Source organism: Lissotriton helveticus, chromosome 5_1 (assembly GCF_964261635.1).
Source record: "Lissotriton helveticus chromosome 5_1, aLisHel1.1, whole genome shotgun sequence".
Classification (NCBI taxonomy): Eukaryota; Metazoa; Chordata; class Amphibia; order Caudata; family Salamandridae; genus Lissotriton; species Lissotriton helveticus.
In genome coordinates this window covers 136905892-136925114 of record NC_136065.1, presented here as the reverse complement: position 1 = coordinate 136925114, position 19223 = coordinate 136905892, and the positions used below count along the sequence as shown (strand labels likewise).

Below are 19223 nucleotides of genomic sequence, written 5' to 3'. Positions count from 1 at the left end.
GAACACCCTATTTTGCTCAATTATCTGTATGAATTGACGGCTAAATTGCGTGTTTTTCATCAACAGGTCCACAACACCCTGCCTCCGGTCTCTGAGACTCCGGGTCACGCCATTGACCCCGGTTCCCGGATCCTTGTAAGAAATTTCCAAAGAACGACCAGCCCAGGTGGACCGGGCCTCATCTCGTCCTTCTTTCTACAAGGTCAGCCGTTCGGGTGGAGGGGAAGGCCAACTGGGTCCACGGGATCCATTGTAAGAAAATCCCTTTCCCTCTACCCTATGACCAGTGGGTCCAGAAGGGTGTCGCGGACCCAGAACCTGATACCGTGTCACGTGCCGTCCCTTTTCATGATCTACACGTAAAAATAACTGACTCTGAACAAGAAAATGAGAACATTTTGCACAAGGCTGTGACACCATCCGAGCGATTGAACATTACAGAGCCTGACTTTTTGTTCCAGGATCAGACAATACCTGGGAAACAACGATACAATTTGAGACCGAGAAAAACGAACTAATAAAACACTTTTGAAATTTGAGATCAAGATCCATGAACTAATAAAACGGATACTTTTTTCCCCAAGTAATATTTTTGAAAGTGCAGCTCTCCCATCTAGGTAACTTGCTTATTTTTCTTTTTCGAACCGCCATCCGGGTTCCGCTGCTAGGGCCGCGGTTGATTAAAAGTCTTTGGGGTGCAGCTGACGACGTTAGGTTGGTAGTTCTGGTTGGTCCAAGGGAGTTGCCCTAGACTGACAGAAGCATCCCTTAGCAGAGGCAACCTACCACCGCGGGCAGCACTTTAGAGAGGATGGAGTTTCCCGATGTGGAGAGACCTGCCAAACGGATGAATTTTAAGCACAAGTTGTGCAACGTGATGACAAGGAAAAGTTTTATAATATTGTGTATTTTTATGCTATTCAGTGTCATGGTATTTTTAATAAGTTATGTTTTATTCTCTTTTCGTGTAACATTTGCACCCACTGCATCACCCACACCTCCTCCCACTGTTTCCTCCCATTCTTTCCACCCTCTGCCTGACCACGAATCAAATAGGAGATTGGAGTTCATTAATAACTCCTTTGTTCAGTTGTTACATCAACACCAACTTGTAATGAACACAACTAACTGTTGGGTGTGCGGTCTTATGCCTCACACAACGGATAAAGGTATCCCTTATTTGGTCCTGCCATTTAGTCACAATGGTTCTGTATGGGCATATAGGACAATGTTCATATATGCACACGAAATCTACCCCCTACGTTCTGTAACAGACAATCCTAGAAAAAGTGCTCTAGTCAAAGGTATAGTTGACATGATTAAGGAAGGTAGTTCTTATGAGACTATCCCTAGGGATGAGACACTATTATACATAGGATGGAACATGACTGGATATGGAGCTACTCTGAGTGAGAAACAGCAAGCTAAGAGATCGTCCCCGATTTGGATTGTACCCCATCAGGTTTATCTGTGTCTGCAAGGTAATGGCACGAATCCCAGGGCTCAGTTAGGGAAGAGTGTCTGTACTGAAACGTATGTTTTTGGATCTCAGACCTCCCCTGCGTTTTTAGCAGCTAAGGGTACTTATTTCATCTGCCACGATAGAGCCTATACATGGTTGCCCCCTGACTTTTCGGGCTCATGTTTTGTTTCCTTCCTGTTGCCTCCCACCTACACAGCAGCGGCAGACTACCACCGGACAAGGATAGTTAGAGGTGTTTTGAGTGAAGAAGACACTGCAGGTCAAGAATTTGGGGACTTTGCAAAAGGTTTTCTGCCGTTCTGGGGATCCATGGCTAACAGCAGGAACATTAGGCAACTGAAACTACTGGTGCCCTTAGTAACTTGACTGCTGAGCTCCAGTCGGATCGACTTATGACCCTTCAGAACCGGGTCGCTTTAGATGTCATACTTGCAGACCGAGGTGGGGTATGCAGATTGATCCAATCTAGTTGCTGCATTTTCATCCCTGATAACGCTCCAACAGTGTACCAGGCCATCTCCAAACTACATAAGATTTCCGAATCTATTCATGTGGATAAAGGAGATTGGTCGTTAATGGGGTGGTTCTGGGAACTGATATCTGCCTGGGGATGGAAAATTCTGATGGTCGTTGGGATGGTCTTAGCCATTCTTTTCCTGTTCTGTCTGTGCATACAGTGTGCTCCTGCAATATGTGGCCTCTGTGTTACATCATGTGTAAGGAAGCCTGCATCAAGAGATGAACTGAGTACTAGAATGATGTTACAGCAACATCTCAATGACTTTAGGAATATAGATCTGGACTCAGATTAATATGAGGATAGATTAATTGCCTATGTAAGGGCAAAAGGAGGGTTTGTGGTTCTGAAGATTCTGGACCCGTGTAATCGTTCTGGACTCGAGAATTAAAACTTCGTCGAAACATGACGAATTTGGTATCAAAAGACCGAGAATGACGAGCACACCATGTACATATATTCTCAGCGTATTCGAGTGACGATTCCTCCTCGAAATCGCCATTATCGTTCAGAACCCTTGGCTTCCATTTTATATACTGCAGCCATCTTGTGTGTTGCCCTTTACATAGGCCTTAATCCAGCCAAATTCATTCCAGCAAGGACACGTACTCTTTAATCGACTTTCCTGTGACCTGTGCAAGTTGGAACCATTGCCCCAGGCCGAACTCGTTAGGTCAGTTCCCCTCCCAGTGGCCGAACAAGATAGCATCAGGGCTCAACAAACCATAAAACCATTTCAGCTCGCACACCTGCCGTATCTTGCTCCCATCTGTCTCTGCTCTTTTTTGCTTCACTTACTTTATGGTGGGGAGGTGCCTGTTTTATTGGGGGTCCACCGATATCTGATGAAATATTGGGCCTTGCCGGGTGATTTGTTGTAGGCAGCACGAAGTGAAATATGGACATGTCATCATGACTCTGCTTTTTCTTTTGTATTGGAAATATGTTAACGATTTACTTTACAACCAAGAATGTTTTGCCTGAAGCTTAAAATTGTGTATAAGAAGAGAAGCCTGACTCTGTAAATTCGAGCAGTCTCCTGAGAATATACTTCCCCGTGTGTTGTACTTCTAGGACACTTGTTACCTTGGTTGCAGCCAATAAATGATCTGGACTCAGATTAACATGAGGATAGATTAATTGCCTATGTAAGGGCAAAAGGAAGGTTTGTGGTTCTGAAGATTCTGGACCCGTGTAATCGTTCTGGACTCGAGAATTAAAACTTCGTCGAAACATGACGAATTTGGTATCAAAAGACCGAGAATGACGAGCACACCATGTACATATATTCTCAGCATATTCGAGTGACGATTCCTCCTCGAAATCGCCATTATCGTTCAGAACCCTTGGCTTCCATTTTATATACTGCAGCCATCTTGTGTGTTGCCCTTTACATAGGCCTTAATCCAGCCAAATTCATTCCAGCAAGGACACGTACTCTTTAATCGACTTTCCTGTGACCTGTGCAAGTTGGAACCATTGCCCCAGGCCGAACTCGTTAGGTCAGTTCCCCTCCCAGTGGCCGAACAAGATAGCATCAGGGCTCAACAAACCATAAAACCATTTCAGCTCGCACGCCTGCCGTATCTTGCTCCCATCTGTCTCTGCTCTTTTTTGCTTCACTTACTTTATGGTGGGGAGGTGCCTGTTTTATTGGGGGTCCACCGATATCTGATGAAATATTGGGCCTTGCCGGGTGATTTGTTGTAGGCAGCACGAAGTGAAATATGGACATGTCATCATGACTCTACTTTTTCTTTTGTATTGGAAATATGTTAACGATTTACTTTACAACCAAGAATGTTTTGCCTGAAGCTTAAAATTGTGTATAAGAAGAGAAGCCTGACTCTGTAAATTCGAGCAGTCTCCTGAGAATATACTTCCCCGTGTGTTGTACTTCTAGGACACTTGTTACCTTGGTTGCAGCCAATAAATCGATCTTTGACTTCACCTAGAAGACTCTGAGTTTCTGTGGTCTGGATCAGGAAGAACCCGAGGTCTCTGGGTGTACCCTGACACCGCTGGGTTACCGGTGTCTGTGCCGGTTCTGAAAAACACAGTACCTCACAACCTGGTAGAATGAGCAAGGAAGAGCACTAGAAACACTATATTTTCAACTTGTTCAGTTCTATGCCCTTTATAGAGCATACCACACGCCAGGACGCTTCAATAGATATTTTAATATAAGAACGGCAGTTTGCTCTCGTTGTAACAAGGAGGGGATGGAATTTCTCCATATGTTCTGGAGTTCCCCGGAAATAGGAAACTTCTGGAGTACGGTGGCCACAGTGCTGGCAGGGATGATAGAGAGACAAGTGGTCGCAACACTGGGATACTGTCTCTTACACTGGTTCCCCCACAACTCTAAAAATAAAGTAACAAGTAAGTTTCAGGATCTGGGACTTATACAGGCAAAAAGGGATATCACCAGTTACTGGAAGGCGTGGGGGCTCCAATAGAGTCAAGTGGAAGAGGGAGTTCATACGGTGGGAAGACTATGAGCGGACAGTAATGCTACGAATAGCTAGAAGGAATGAAAGTAAGAAATCGCTAGAATCAGCCAGAGCATGGGAAGCTCTAGTAACACTACTTAAGAACCCAGAAGTGGACCAGAGAAAGAACAGCAGGGGGCATCGCAGAACTGGAGACAGGAAACAGTTGCCCGTAGACTATTATGGGTAGAAGAGAGGAACAATTGGGTTGAGGTGGTAAAGATCGTCCAGACACTAAGACATGGGGGCAATAACAGAGAATAGTGCCACCTAAGTTCAGTTGCTTCTAAAGCCACCCAAGTGGCATCTGGCACTTACTACGTAAGACACCCCTGGCCGGTGGAGTGGGGAGGGGGGAGTTGCTGACCTCTTGCAGGAAGCAGGCAAGAAGGCTAATAACAAAGGGCGGGCTGCTGCACGGTGGTGGGTAATAACAAAGTCGAACTACTACACAGTTAGTGGCTACACAATCAGAGATCTGCCGGAAGAAGGGATCCGGAGAGGCGAGCGAACCTCAACGATACCTGTGTAATTAATGTATTTGCACTGCTGATTGTAAAATGCCAAGAGTAATAGTTTAATAAAATCTGTTTTAAAAAAAAAGCTATCTTGACATTTTTATTGCTGCCTAAAAGCTGGCCCCACAAGGATCTCTGTAGCAGGTGCTTTTTAATCGTACGTTTTTGCTAAATACAGAGCCCCCCTGAGGTCGATGCCCCCCCTCCAGGTCAGCACCCAGTGCGGCGACATCGGTCACACTGCCCCAAAGCTGGCACTGATGGCAGGTGCAAATGTGGCCTGTGGTAGACAAAAATGTAAAACAAACACACTGGAAGAGCGGCAGTCTCCCCCACCTGTCTTTTCACAAGCAAGAACACTACACACTTGAGTAGAATTCCAATTGTAGGTAAAATTACTGGCATGCAGAGCAGTAGCAGCTGCGACCGGATGGGGAGTGGTGGGCAGGGAGGTGTGTGAAAAAGATTTGTTTTTTTAAAAAAACAATTACCTGGCTACGGCCGGCCACCACCTCGCCTCTGACTTCCGTCCTCTTAATCTTCTCATCTTCATCCTATTTGGACTCTGGGCAGGACAGCAGTAAGCAACCGGGTACCGCATAACCAATCACCACCCTGCCGCGCAGCATGGTGATTGGTTTGAGCGCTGTTGTTCGGACACACTCCTTCCCCCTGCAGTGCTCTGGCGGCACAGAGACTAGCCCCGCCAGAACATCACAAACTGAGCTGCTGCAGTAAGAAAAATAAAGAATAATAAATAAAATGATAATAGCGCTGCATTATTATAATTTTATTTTTCCTTTTTGAACTGCTCAGTGAGCAATGGAGCGTCTCTACACAGCCTTAGTAGAGGACAGCATGTTACCATGCTGCTCAAGCAGTAGCCCCTGAATGCGGCGCCACTCCCTGACAAAGACACAAAGGGATGACCGTTAGTTACGCCACTGAGCGGTCATCCCAGCACTAGCAGCATAGTGGAGTGAGTGACAGGCAGAGAGAAGCCCATTACTCATGTGCAATTGTGCCAATTTCAATCGGATGTGTGCTTTGAGTTCAGGGCCCTGCCTGTACTCGCATGTACTCCCTCTCCTCGGCCCAGCAATCTTGATTAAAATAATCACCGACAGAGCAATTATTTGGGTTGTGGGGTGTTCCACTCCATACAACCCCACCGAAGATACACCCTAGATGAGTCCTTTCATATTTTTCAAGAAAATAAAGTGAATGCTATTAAGACTGAGGTTGAAAATGCTGTTTTGTAGCCGGTGGCAGGACAGGTTTGCAAGTGGGTAATACAGCCCGCTATCTTCAAAAATCAAGTTTGCATAAAGGCGGAGACAAGAGTAATGTAACATGCAATTCGATTACTGGTCTCGTGTTCTATTCCTCCTTTCAACTTTCAGTCTTCCCGCTCCCGAGAACTTCCTTCGTTGCTTTGTCCTTCTTTCATTTCCATACTTAATAGATTGAGACCGGAAGCTGCGCTTTTATGTGCGTGACGTTTGCGGAAGTGCTGGAAACCAGGAAATACAAGGTGCCGCTGCCGCTCTTCCCTACGTGAGTGCGTGGGAGGCTGCGTCCGGGCCCCGCCCCTCGGAGCCGGGTACCCACAGGGACGAGCCATGGACAGCGCCATCCACACCGTTGCCTGCCCCGGGCCGGGGCGTCCTCTTCCGCCCGCCTCCGGATGAGGGGAGCGCGGGCGTCTGGTCCAAAGTCACGAAGGTGGGTGCCATTCATCCGCAAGTTCCACTGCACTTCAGAAGGGGAAACGCGGTGAGCGGAAGCCGGTGTTCTGGCTGTACGCAGACCGGGCAGGGAGCCCTCAAGCACCAGGATCATGAGGGATAATGGAGGTGGGGTAACTGTACATCTGCAGGAGATTTACCAGCCTAGATAGATGAAAACATACCCCATGGGAGGAGCAGTGTTGACAAGAAGAATGTCAGCCCATAGAGAATACTCTAAAGGTGCGCAGCTGTGCCCTGGCAGGCGGCAGCCCGAAGCTCTTAGATGTTAACTGGAGGGCTGCACAAGGGCAGTGCAATGTGAGCCATGTCTCCAGGCGGCATATCCCAGTCGTATTGTGGCCTTGTAGATGCGGCAGGGCACTGCGACTATCTAATGATATAGGGAAATATAAGCATGGAACAGCCTGCGGGGAGGGTGGGAAGGTATAGGGGTAAATATTAATTTTGAACACTGACAGCACAATCCTAGGGAGGAACTGCTGTGCAAAGACACGGCATATATGGCTCTGGAAAGATGAAGTCCCATGGTTTGGACTAGAGTGAAAAGACGGATGTGTTCACTAAAGTAATTTAGAACCCGAGTGATCTGGGGTGATAGAATGCATGTTTGTTTGCATAGACTGCACACCGAACGGCGGGCGAGGACGTGGTTCACTCGGCGCTACGTCTTGTGGGAGTAACGAGGACCGAACGTTGAGAGGAAGGTATCTCGTTTTATCGCTCCGCAAAAGGGATTATGGCCCTGTATTTCAAAGTACGAATCCAGAAAAGGTAGTTCACTAAAGCATTTGAGGCTACGCGATTAGCACTAAAGACTGATAGCCAATAGCGTAAACCAGGCATCGTGGATCAAAAGACTATATATTCCAGCCTAGGGGCCCCTGTTTTCGAACCCATGATCACATGTTCTCGTGGGTTCACTTAAGCTTCTACCCTTCCAAGGTCGATAATTGAGTACCTATGAGGTAGGCAACACAAATATTATCTGTCAATAGTGTTACTAGATATATCTGTGGGCTCTAAAGATACTTCTGTTATTTTAAGTATGCACACTGTTCTCTCACTTCTTTCGAGGTTAAGCACAGCTATGATGACTTGGTTGTTCTTTGGCATGCACACTTATATCAGGAAATTCTTACAGTTACCTTTGCCCTCCATTTCACAGCTATCATGGCTGTGCTTCTCTGTCTATTTTCAATTACATGCGTCCTTTTTCTTCGCATTTGGTATTACCAATCTTCTATTTTGAATGCTGGTGTGTTGCTGTCTGAGCTTAGCAGACGGTTTGTTCAGTTTTTGGTTTCCCATTGATGTGGATAGGTGTACTGAAGGACATGAAATGGATAGGTTTTCCCATTGCTGAAAATATTTCTATTTATTTATAAAGTTGTATATCGCTCACAAGGGTCAGGCCAAGATGCTATGTAGATGGCGTACATGTTTAAACCACTTGCTGCTGAGATCTGTGTTTATCTGCCAATCCAAGCCACTTTAAAGGACCTCAGCAGGTCAGTTTGGAGCGCTGCATCAAAACCAAAGGTCTTGGGTGTTTTTAAATAATTCTTAGCAGTATTTAGGTGCATGAAGACCATTCACTGACAGCATTTTGAGGCACGTGCCAAGAGCACTGGGTTCACGGTAGGCTGCAACTTATGTATGTAAACCCCAAACGACTTACTCCAGCGCCACCCCTCCCCCACCCACACGTTTTTTCATTTTTATTTGTTTTAGCACTGCATTCCGCAATTCATTCTTACCAAAGGCGGGCGCAAAGTCTTTGATTTTGTTGTCGCACTTCATCTTTACCAAAGGCACGAGCAATGTAAACACATTACCGCAACTGCCCATCGCGCATCTCCTGGCAAACCAGCCCGGCCGTAATTACGCTTGGACATTAGACACTGGGTACAGGCTGTTGCCGGTTGCTGTTCTATGACAAAAAAAAAGTCTGGCCTGGGGTAACACAGTAAAGGGAGGGCAGATCAACTCTTATTGTAGCTCACTGTGCTCGGGCAATGCTTGTGAAAGTATGGTATCTACTTTTTAAGTAACTTGCGCACACACTAGCAAACACACAGCATTTCATAAATCATCACGCGCAGCTTTTATTTAATCAACACATTCATTTTATTTTATGCAGCATCATTCCAAAATCTCATTCCTGTGTGGGCACTTATCCATTCTCATGCTCTCAGTTGGAGCCCTTTAAGCATTATTTATCAGGGTTTAAAGCAAAATTAAGCAGGAGTTTCACTTCCGGCCTTCTCTGTGTGGCCACATCTCATTTCCTGCCCTCAAGTCTCTGCCTGCAGCCTCTTAACAAATTGTGGCCGTATCAATACAAAAGGGCCCTGCCAACTCTTAACCAAGAAATGTAAGTAAAAACATTTGCATTAACACCACCAATTGCTCTAACTTTCACCTATGTGAGACCTATTGCATTGTAAATGCTTGTTGAATTTGTGTTCTAGTTTTGGCGGGCATGTTATTCCAGATCCTTTTTGCATCTCCTTGTCTCCAAGTCTAGCATTGTACTGGTGCTTTTTAGGTCTCGCTGAGCCAGCGCAGGCACTGCTCTGCGAGACATTTAGTTAGTGGCATTTCAAAGTGCTACCACCAGCTTTGCTTGGCCACCAGCTTGCGGCCACTCGTGCAGCCGCCATATGGCTTTCTGCATTCCACACATGGCTGGATCAAGGCTTTCCTTTTGAATGCTCCTCCCCCTCCCCCACCACAGAGCGCCTCCAGCTCCTCCCGCTGGCTGCTGCTCCGGGTGCCATCTTGCCACTTTAAATTTAATGGCTGCGTCACTTTTTCCCCCTCCCCGCAATCACTTTTGCGGCCGGCCGCTCACTTTCATTTTCTTCCAGCGCGGCCACATCACTTTTTTCCCCTCCCCGCGATTACTGTCAATCCCCCCCGCCCCCCCTCCCTGCGATCACTTTAGTCTGAGCGGCAGCAAACCCCACGATGAGATACGGGTCAAGGGGACTACTGCTGATATTTGTTCGATTTGCCCGTTTTAGCATGAGGTTGCCTTTCACCCTTCTGAGGACAAACGTGCAGTCCTAACTTGAAGAGTGCAATTTGCACTCTTCATCTGTCTTTGGATACCAACAAGCGCACACCCACTGTAAAACGTCTTGCACACTCTCGCTCATTAACGTACAGCCAAAATACGTCATCATCACTTGACTTTTATGATGCATTTCATCCAGCTCTTCTAATCAAAGACTTTGTGCCTGGCTGAATCTTCTACGCTAGCCGCCATCTATGCAAAGACTGGAGGAACTTGCTGGCAGCTTATCAGGATTCAGGATGGGGCAGGAGTTAATCCTAATTCACCCGCTCTATCCAACCTGCTCATAGGACTGCAGGCTTCCTTGCTTAAAATGAATCATCGCTCGTGCTGATCGCTATCTTTATACATGCTGCGCGGCACGAAGCATGTGTAGCATGTCTGTCGAATTGTAAATATGAGAGAGGACCGCAATGAAAAGTTCCCCTCACAAGGCAATCCTGTCAACCCTGTCAGTGACGCCTTTGCTTGTTCTGCTGTCAAGCACACGTTGTGATGTCAGCACACAGGTCGTGGAAAAGTAATCACCCAGATTGACAGATTTGTCCATTCAAGTCCAGTCAATATTTATTCGGTCTCTTTTAAAAATAGATCATAACAGCACATTTTCATCAAATACCCCACAACAATAGACAAATACAGAGTATAAAAACATTTAAAATCATGGTGAGCATCGAGTGTCACTTATACCGGGGCCAGTTAAGGTACGTAAAATTCGATCTTGCTTACAGCATCAGGGCCAATTGGCAGGCTAGTAACTTTCTCTTTCTCATACAGGCCCATAACTAGGAGGTACAGAGGAATTTGAATGCATAGCCAATAGGTCTCGCCTTTGGGACATTTTAAGTGTTTAGTTATCCAGCGCAATATCCTTCATTAAACAACATCTAGTGTTGCATGGCTAATCACTTATAAGGTCCCAAAAGCGAGACCTATTGGCTATGCCAATGCTTGTTTGTCCTGTTGTCCGGCTCAGTTTGTTATTTTTTGAGTAGAGTAAACAAGGCAGCTATTTTTTGTTTGTACAGAATGCCACCCGCTTTGAAGAGGAGGTGGACTCGTGGCAGTCTATGTTTTTAATTCAGTGTTTGGGTGATGCAGTTTGCCAGAACCCCATTTGGAGATCCACGGTGCTAGTAGGAGCTACTGGGCACAACCATGGAACCCAAAATCTTCCATGTATTGTACCATAAGTGTTGAGGAATTTTACTCCTGATGTCCCGGGACCTAACCAACTATGGATCCAGAGCAGCTTGGCCAAGTGCCCCTTCAGCACTTGACCCTCAATGGTAGCACCCGTTGAGCATTTCACAGCTTCTTGGCAGGTAGGTAGACATAGAGGTGAACACTGACTCACAACTCAAAATACGTTCAGCAGCAATTAATAATTGTCGAATCAAATACTTGTAGGTAAAAATAAGCATTTATATATGAACACAAATAAAATGCGGCATTTCCAAAAAATACACTCAGTCCCTTGATGTCGGGACTCTAGTGTTTTTATAGGCAGATTCCTGCTCACCTCGATGTAGCGGATATTCGCCATTCACTATAGGCGACATTCATGTTAAGCCCCAGTATTAGCCCAAGTTTTTATAAACATTAAAAGTGCAAAAGTGTTGCAACGCTTACACAGTATTTGGCAGGCACGTTCCCTCGGGGTCTTTTGTCCCGTAAATCAGTATTACCCACAATAGCATCTTTCTTCATGTCCACCCCACCTGGGTTGTCGACTCCAAACCAAATGGGTTACGTCCTGACCGGCACTGCAGTAACCTTCAGGCAGCCTTACCTGGCTCATGAGGTCGCTTACATTCACTCCTGCACATGGGCGATGAAACGATCGGTGCAGCAAAGCTCACAGCAGCTCTCCTCTGGCATGCGAGGGTCGCCAACATTTCCCTTCACATGGGCAACAACCCGTTCGGTGCATCAGCCATCTCATCACACCTGACTACAGGTATACAGTTGCAAGGATCCCCTCCACTGGAATTCTCTCTCCAGTGCTCTCCTTTTCCTCACAGGGCACACTGGTCTTGGCAGGTACTTGTGCTTCAGGGGCAGTTGGGCTTTGATTCCCTAGGTGACGTTTCCTCACCCAGCTGGTTGACTGGCAGGCCTTGGCCCCCAGTCATGGTCTCAGGCAGAAATCTTGCAGAGCTTCTCCAAAGAACACCCTTTGAAGTAAATCTAAATAGCCTGGCTACTCACACACCTAGTCACTCACCCATACAGTTACACATACACCCACTTAATTACTCATACAAATACTAACACATACTCACCTATACAGTTGCTGACAGAAGCACACACTCACCCATATAGACACTCTTACATGCACTCTCACCCAGACAGTCACTCATATACTCAGTTACTCACCTATACTGCCTTTCACATACCCAGTTACCCATATTCCACTGACACATCTACTCACCCACACAGCCATACACACACACACTCTCTCTCCGCACACACTCATTCCCCCACTAACAGATACAGCCACTGACTCATACACTAACTCACTCACTAACGCATACAGCCACTGATTCACACACTAACTCATCCATGCTGGCAGTCACACACACCCTCACACAGATACCCATACAGATAATCACACAACCAATCAATCACCTATACAGCCACCTTCGTACCCACTGACCAACCCATACTGCTTCTTAGACACCAACTGACAGACTGATGCTGCATTCATACAACCTAGTCACTCATCCTTACATTTACTGAGAAACCTGATCACTCACTTATACGGTCAGTCACGCACCCACTGAATCATCCATACAGGTACTCATACACCCACTGATTCACCAATACTCCTTGGGGTGTGTGTGTGTGTGTGTGTGTCTGTGCATATATATATATATATATATATATATATATTCGTCATGTGATCTGCCGAAACGCGTCGTGATGGTTGGTGGCACTCGCAAAATAAATTAAATCAGCACAAAATTGGGTGTACCTCGTCTTATTACAAGTCCATGGTGAAGTTGTAGCTGAGGCGAGCTTTTGAAGCATATATATATCTATATATATATATATATATATATATATATATATATATATATATATATATATATATATATATATATTACACTCCTAAACGTTTAAAAAAAAAAAAGTCACTGGATGATGTCCTCAGTGATGTCATCAGTGATGTCACTTTATTATTATTATTAAATGAGATTTATAAAGCGCACTGACACCGTGGGTTTCCTGGCGCTATAGGACAGAGGTGAAGCACAGGCTGGGGTATTAGCAGGTTAGCAGGGTGGGGGGAAGAGGAAGGTTTTGAGCAGCTTCCTAAAAAGGAGGGAGCTGCTAGATTTGATGGTCAGGGGCAGAGAGTTCCGAAACTTCGGGGCCAAGAGGGCAAACCTTCGTCCACCGAATTTGTTGGTTCTGGTTTTAGGTACGACAAGCGAGTGAAGATGAGCAGAGCGTAGATTGCGATTTGGGTGGTAAGGAGTGATGAGTGAGGTCAGGAAAGCGGGGCTGGTGCAGTGGAGAGCTTTGAACGTGAGGCAGCCCAGCTTGAAGGCCACCCTCTGTTCTATAGGCAGCCAGTGCAATTTGTGCATCAGGGGTTTGGCCGATTGCCATTTTGGAGATTTGAAGATGATGCGGGCTGCCTGGTTCTGGACTACCTGAAGGCGGGAGAGAAGTGTTTTAGGAAGTCCATGATAGATGGAGTTGGAAAAGTCCAAGCGGGAGAGCACAAGAGAGATGATTACTTGGATCAGAGCCGGTGGGGGGAGCAAATGGCTGACCTTTCGAATCTTAGTGAGTTGGAAGGAACAGGATGAAATCACGGAGCCGACATGGGGTCGGAGAGAGAGTTCGCCGTCAATGGTCACGCCGAGACTCTTTACAGAGTTCGAGGGGGTTGGTGGAAGGCCCAGTTCAGTGGGCCAGAACTGGGTACCCGAAAAAGAGGGGCTGGAGCCCGGGAGAAGGAGCTCAGTTTTCCCGGGGTTCAGCTTCAGTTGATTGGAGTTCATCCAGTCTTGGATGTGAAGCATAACGGAGTGGAAATTATCTACCGCATTGGGGGAGTTATGTGGGAGAATGAGCTGCAAGTCATCAGCATAGTTATAAACTGTAATGTCCCAGTTACGGAGTGAGTGGAGTAGGGGCCGGAAGTAAAGGTTAAACAGTAAGGGTGACAGGGAGGAGCCCTGGGGAACTCCGCATGACTTGGGGGTCATGGGTGCTGTGTAGGGGCCCAGCCGGACGGCTTGAGTTCTACCAGACAAGAAAGACCGGATCCAGCTGAGGGCGGGGTCCTGGATACCAGTCACTGACCATGTCATGAGTGATGTAATATGTGAGGTCATGAGTTCTAGTTAGCTCAGCTAACTATAACGTCCCTGTAACCTTTGTTTTTGGGGGGAAGTATGTGTGTGTATTTGTGTGTGTGTGTGTGTATATATATATTCACGGAAGGGCCCGCGACCATATGTCATGAATTATTCAAATTCATGGTGCAACTTTAGTTATTGTTGCCTGCGGTTCCGACCTGTTACAAGAGGCTTGGCGAGGAAAGGCGTACACAGCGTTTGTGGCAATTGACATTGTAGCGGACATAACTCCAAACGCCACGAACAGCATTAAAAACATCATGGAAATGTGCTGCAAATTAAATGAACTTTATCAAAACTTGAAAATATCACCTTCCAAGTACGTCATAGTCCTGTTTCAACTGCCACACATTGGGAACTGACCAATCAAGAGAGATATGCTTCTCTTTAAAAAAACGGAGCGCTGTGTATGAACGATCGACACTTTGAACACCTTGAGCACTGATGAAAGCCTACTGCTGAAACGAGTCTGCGAAATAAAGGTGTTTTAAAACTTTCCCGGAGTGCCCGTGTGTGCTGTACCGTGCATACGTTGGAGTTTATATATATATATATATATATATATATATATATATATATATATATATATATATATATAATTTTTGGGGGGGTATCGTGCAGTATTGGTTTTCTTAGCATTGTGTGCTTTCAAAGAGAGGTCTGTATGGAGGACATATTGGTGTGATTTGTGGCCTTTCCCAGGCTATGTTTGAATTGTACATTTGGTAATGGGAAAAAATGTATGTTTGAGGGCATTTCTGATCTCTTCCCTGACCCCTTTCCACCAAGCATGGGAAGGAGAACAGATCACCCTTAGACTCACTGTGGGTGTAGGGCAGGGCTTTCTCCTGACAGATGTTTGTTTACTAGTAAAGAATAAAAAAAATTACTTTTGAACCAGAGGCTTGATTACCTTTATAATTGTATTTATGTAGCACTTACTATCTCTGACGAGGCATCACATCGCTTTTCAGCGAGTAGCACTCTTCTCTGAAACCCAAAAAGGATTAGTGGTGAATTAGTATAGTGAAATATGAATTCAATTGAGTTGTGGACATGTGAGCCTGTTAGTTGGGTTGAAAAACCATAATGAAGGAAGAGTCTAGAAAGTGTTTATTGGGAAATCATAGTAGTAGGAGTAGGCTTGGGACGAATAAGGAGAGATGGAGGACGGAAGAGTCTCTAGAAATGGATTAGGGAGGTCTTAGTTGTAACAGTGAGTTCTCAGATGACTCTAAGGAGTGATCTGAGGGGAGACTTTTGAAAGGATTGTTTGGGAGATCGTAGTAGTAAAAAGAGGTTTGGGGTGATGCAGGGAGGGAAGATTTTCGAAAGAGTTATTTTGGAGATCATAGTAGTAGAATGACGTTTGGGATGAGTCCGAGTGGAGGTTGTGGATATAGTAAGAGAGGTATATTGTGAAACATAGTTTAGTGCATTGGAGAGACGCAAATGTGTTTTTTTTTTAACATAAGGAGTAAAGTAATAACTATATAGATAGATAGATAGATAGATAAGAACATAATTATGTAGGCCAGTGTTGTATGCTTCAAGGAATATGTTGGCATCTGATTTGGGCTGTTATGAGTTGGAGAGCTAGATGATTGGGATAGGGAAGGGGTTATTCCATTTCAGGGTTATTAGGATCTTCTACTTAATTGAGTTTGAAGATTTTGTTTTAGAGTGGGTAGTCACAGTGGTGTGCTGCTTGATACCCCGAGCCTTTAGATGAGTGTATAATAATTATTTCATGTTCTAAGTGCCGCAGTTCTGGGAGGCTAACGTCTCCGAGGAATGTAATATGGATGTGCTGAATGAAGACAGCAGTGATGAGCTAGATATTTATTTGTTTAAGTCACTGCTAGGGTGAGCGTTCTGTAGAGCAGATTGAAGGTGCTTGAGAAGCTGAAAGTGGTTGATCAGGAGCTGCTGAAAAGGACGTTAGGGTTGCTGTTTCCATGAGGGTGCAGAGTCAGGTGGCCTTATAACTTGACAGCGAGGCCTCCTGTGTCTTAGATGTGCAGGTGGCCTTGTAGTATGGTGTACCCACGGATATCAGCTATACAAGGAGGATGTGGGTGTGAGTCATGTTTCTTTAATAAAAAGCGCATCCAGTTATGTGCCAACATGTTCTGTCGTGTTTGCTAGTTGTTTTGTGAATTTTGTCCATAGTGATCTTCTACCTCTCTATAATTGATAGTCAGCAAGATATGTACAGTCTTGTTACATGGTTTTTGTTTCTATAACCTAATAGCTTGCATTTTCTATGTTTTCCAGTTTTTTAGATTTATTTTCTTAAGTATTGGGCGGTTTAATTAAAAATTCATCCCAATGTCTGGATTAACTGAATTATTTGACTGGCAAAACTGTCAAAAATACTGCCGTTTTGGGAGGCAATAGAGCATGGTCCCTAACGTGTTAGTGGTTTTTCATTGCTATATAATTAAAATGTATTTGTGTACTCCCATGCTTACACAGGCTGACAGCTGTTATCTCTTTTTAGGTAGGATCTTCTCCGAGACTTCAAGCTGTTACTACCCTACAATGCTCTTTGGATCCATTTTGTGTTGAGTGATAACATCTGCTATGATCACAGCACACCATCCCTTGGGACTCTGTGAATGGTGGGGTGCCCGATGCCTGTCATCCCCATTCCTCGCCGAGTTCGTTCGTTCCATGGCCCCCACACTACATGTCTACATGCCGCCTGCAGTCCAATAAGGACGACTAACCTTGTGCGTACCAAGTACAGCAACTTTGACATCTACCTAAAGTCCCGATGGATGTATGGGTTTATACGTTTCCTCCTGTACTTCAGCTGCAGTCTGTTCACCTCCATACTGTGGGTGGCCCTTTCCATCTTGTTTTGCCTTCAGTACCTGGGGATGAGAGTCTTTCTCCGTTTCCAATATAAATTGTCTGTCATCCTCTTGCTGTTAGGTCATCGGCGAGTTGATTTTGCCCTCCTGAATGAGCTGCTTATTTATGGAATCCAAGTGACCATGCTGCTAGTGGGTGGGCTCGGGTGGTGTTTCATGGTTTTTGTAGATATGTAATTAAGGTAACCGCATGTAAACAAAACTTTAAATTTAAAAAGTTCAATTTGCTTTTAACACTTCAATCTGTATATATTTGTTTGATACTTGCACTTAAAACATAGCATTTGATGCATACAACGTGCCAGTAATACAGATCACGATCTTTCAAATGCGGTTCCTCAAGATAGACATCAAACAGAATTATAATCTTATAAACTTGAAAAATAACCATCTTTGTAATGAGGGAATTGAGAAGAGAGAGAGAAGCTTTGAATGTTGTAAACCAATGACATGTCTGAATAAAGGTGATTTGCTCAATCCAAAATATATGCCTCCTGCTTTGTTGTTGATGAATATAATAAACAAGCAACATCAATGAAGTGACTGTGCATATGCGGTTTGCTGAGGTCATTTTACAGACCGAACCACTGGAATTATGCGGCAAGAGAGTATCAACTTAGGCAGCAGGATTCACTAAATTATGCATTAAAAAAATTGCAAAAGATGCGATGTAATGCACATGGGTGTGCAATTTAATCAAATATCTACTTGTCTATGGGGCAGGTTGTTTCATAAATGTACTTGTCCTGTAACAAAATCCACTTGCCCCTTTGTTGCCATATAGTCGCAGCGACACATTATGGCAGCAAACTCATTATATAAGAGCTCTGATATAGCCTCTCTGATTATGCCAGAGCTCATACCATAGTACTGTTTGAATACTTGTAATCCCCTTATGTTTCCGAATATCTACATACTGGGGCTGAAGGTAGTGGCAAGATATAGTTCCAGGGTTACAATGCGCTTTTGAGTCTGTGCAAACCTACTAACTTGCATGTTTTAAGGGTTTTCAGCAACTCTTCTCTAATCTTTTCCCTTACTAAAAAATTTTGGAGATTTATTCCTGACAATGACGGACGTAAACCTTCTTCCAGAGTTAGGGTAACAGTGGTTGGAAGGAAAGTGAACTTGCAAACACTCAGATTTTCGCATGAGCAAGTCTACACATGCATATTTTCTCATGCTAAAATACAGTTCACAAATATTTTTAGGAGTGCTATTTCTTGTCCTACTTCTGTAAATTCTTAGGAATTAATGAAAGCCATATAGCTGCACTTAATGCAAGGACATACACCATGCCAAAACAAGTCACACATTAACAAACCTAAAAAGCTGACCACCAATTTCAGATCTACTGGATTTACCAATGCTTGTTTATTTTTGTTTCCCATAATTTTATTGAAACTGGTTACACTGATTTTCTATTGTGAATATGTTTGGGAAATGCTAGCATGTATCAACACGTTACTAAATGATGCTGCAAAGAAATGGTACCTGGAATTTTACAGTAGTTTTGCAAAATGTTTTTTTCCTGTTAAGTTTTTTTTACGAACGTTTTATTTTGAAAGCAGAGAATCATCAGTCTTGCTTTAAAGATTCTGCAAATATTTGCATCAAATCAGGGAGCCTTCTGGGAGCATTATACATAACTTCATTTTGCTAAATTTTAAAAACGCGTGCGCACATATTTATACTGGAACCACTGTCAGTAGTGCGAGCTTACAACATTTACCTAGAGGGCTCACCCTAAAAATAAAGGCTTTCATTTAATGAACCATAAATACTGGTTTGAACAGCATTAACATATGGACAAAAATATTACCTTAACTGCAGACAGTGCCTTTCCCTGATCCATAATGTGGTACTGGAAACTGGCAGCGAAAGGGTTTGTGCTGCAGGGGGGTGGGCCTACTTGGCTCAAGGACAAAATACACGTGAAAGCGTGTTGCCCTTGACCCCACACACTGTCCTGGGCATCTGGCTATAGGAATCCCACACCCCTGAATGCACCACATTTAGTGATATTACCTTTTTATTTCGGATTTTATACTTGTTAACACTGTTTGGGCAAAGGTTTCACCTCATTGGTCCACTTCAACATCCAAATACAGAAATAATCGAGAGAAAG

The 19223-nt window shown here is 44.6% G+C and overlaps 1 protein-coding gene across 2 annotated transcripts; it reads left to right on the top strand.

Annotated features, from left to right (window-relative positions):
- The first annotated feature begins 6595 nt into the window (after positions 1-6595).
- On the top strand, positions 6596-17413 carry TMEM250 (transmembrane protein 250). Of its 2 annotated transcripts, none has more exons than XM_078641893.1 (2): positions 6596-6735; positions 16720-17413. In XM_078641893.1, exon 2 carries the CDS (start codon positions 16838-16840, stop codon positions 17270-17272), a length of 435 nt encoding a protein of 144 aa, XP_078498019.1. In that variant the 5' UTR covers positions 6596-6735; positions 16720-16837; the 3' UTR covers positions 17273-17413. The 2 variants fall into 2 exon arrangements, with proteins under 2 accessions (XP_078498019.1, XP_078498020.1); XM_078641894.1 differs by having other exon boundaries at positions 6734-6866.
- The last annotated feature ends 1810 nt before the right edge of the window (positions 17414-19223 follow it).

What these genes read in the sequence shown, in the direction of transcription:
- TMEM250 (XM_078641893.1), top strand. Translation starts at nt 16,838, where the DNA reads ATGGTGGGGTGCCCGATGCCTGTCATCCCCATTCCTCGCCGAGTTCGT.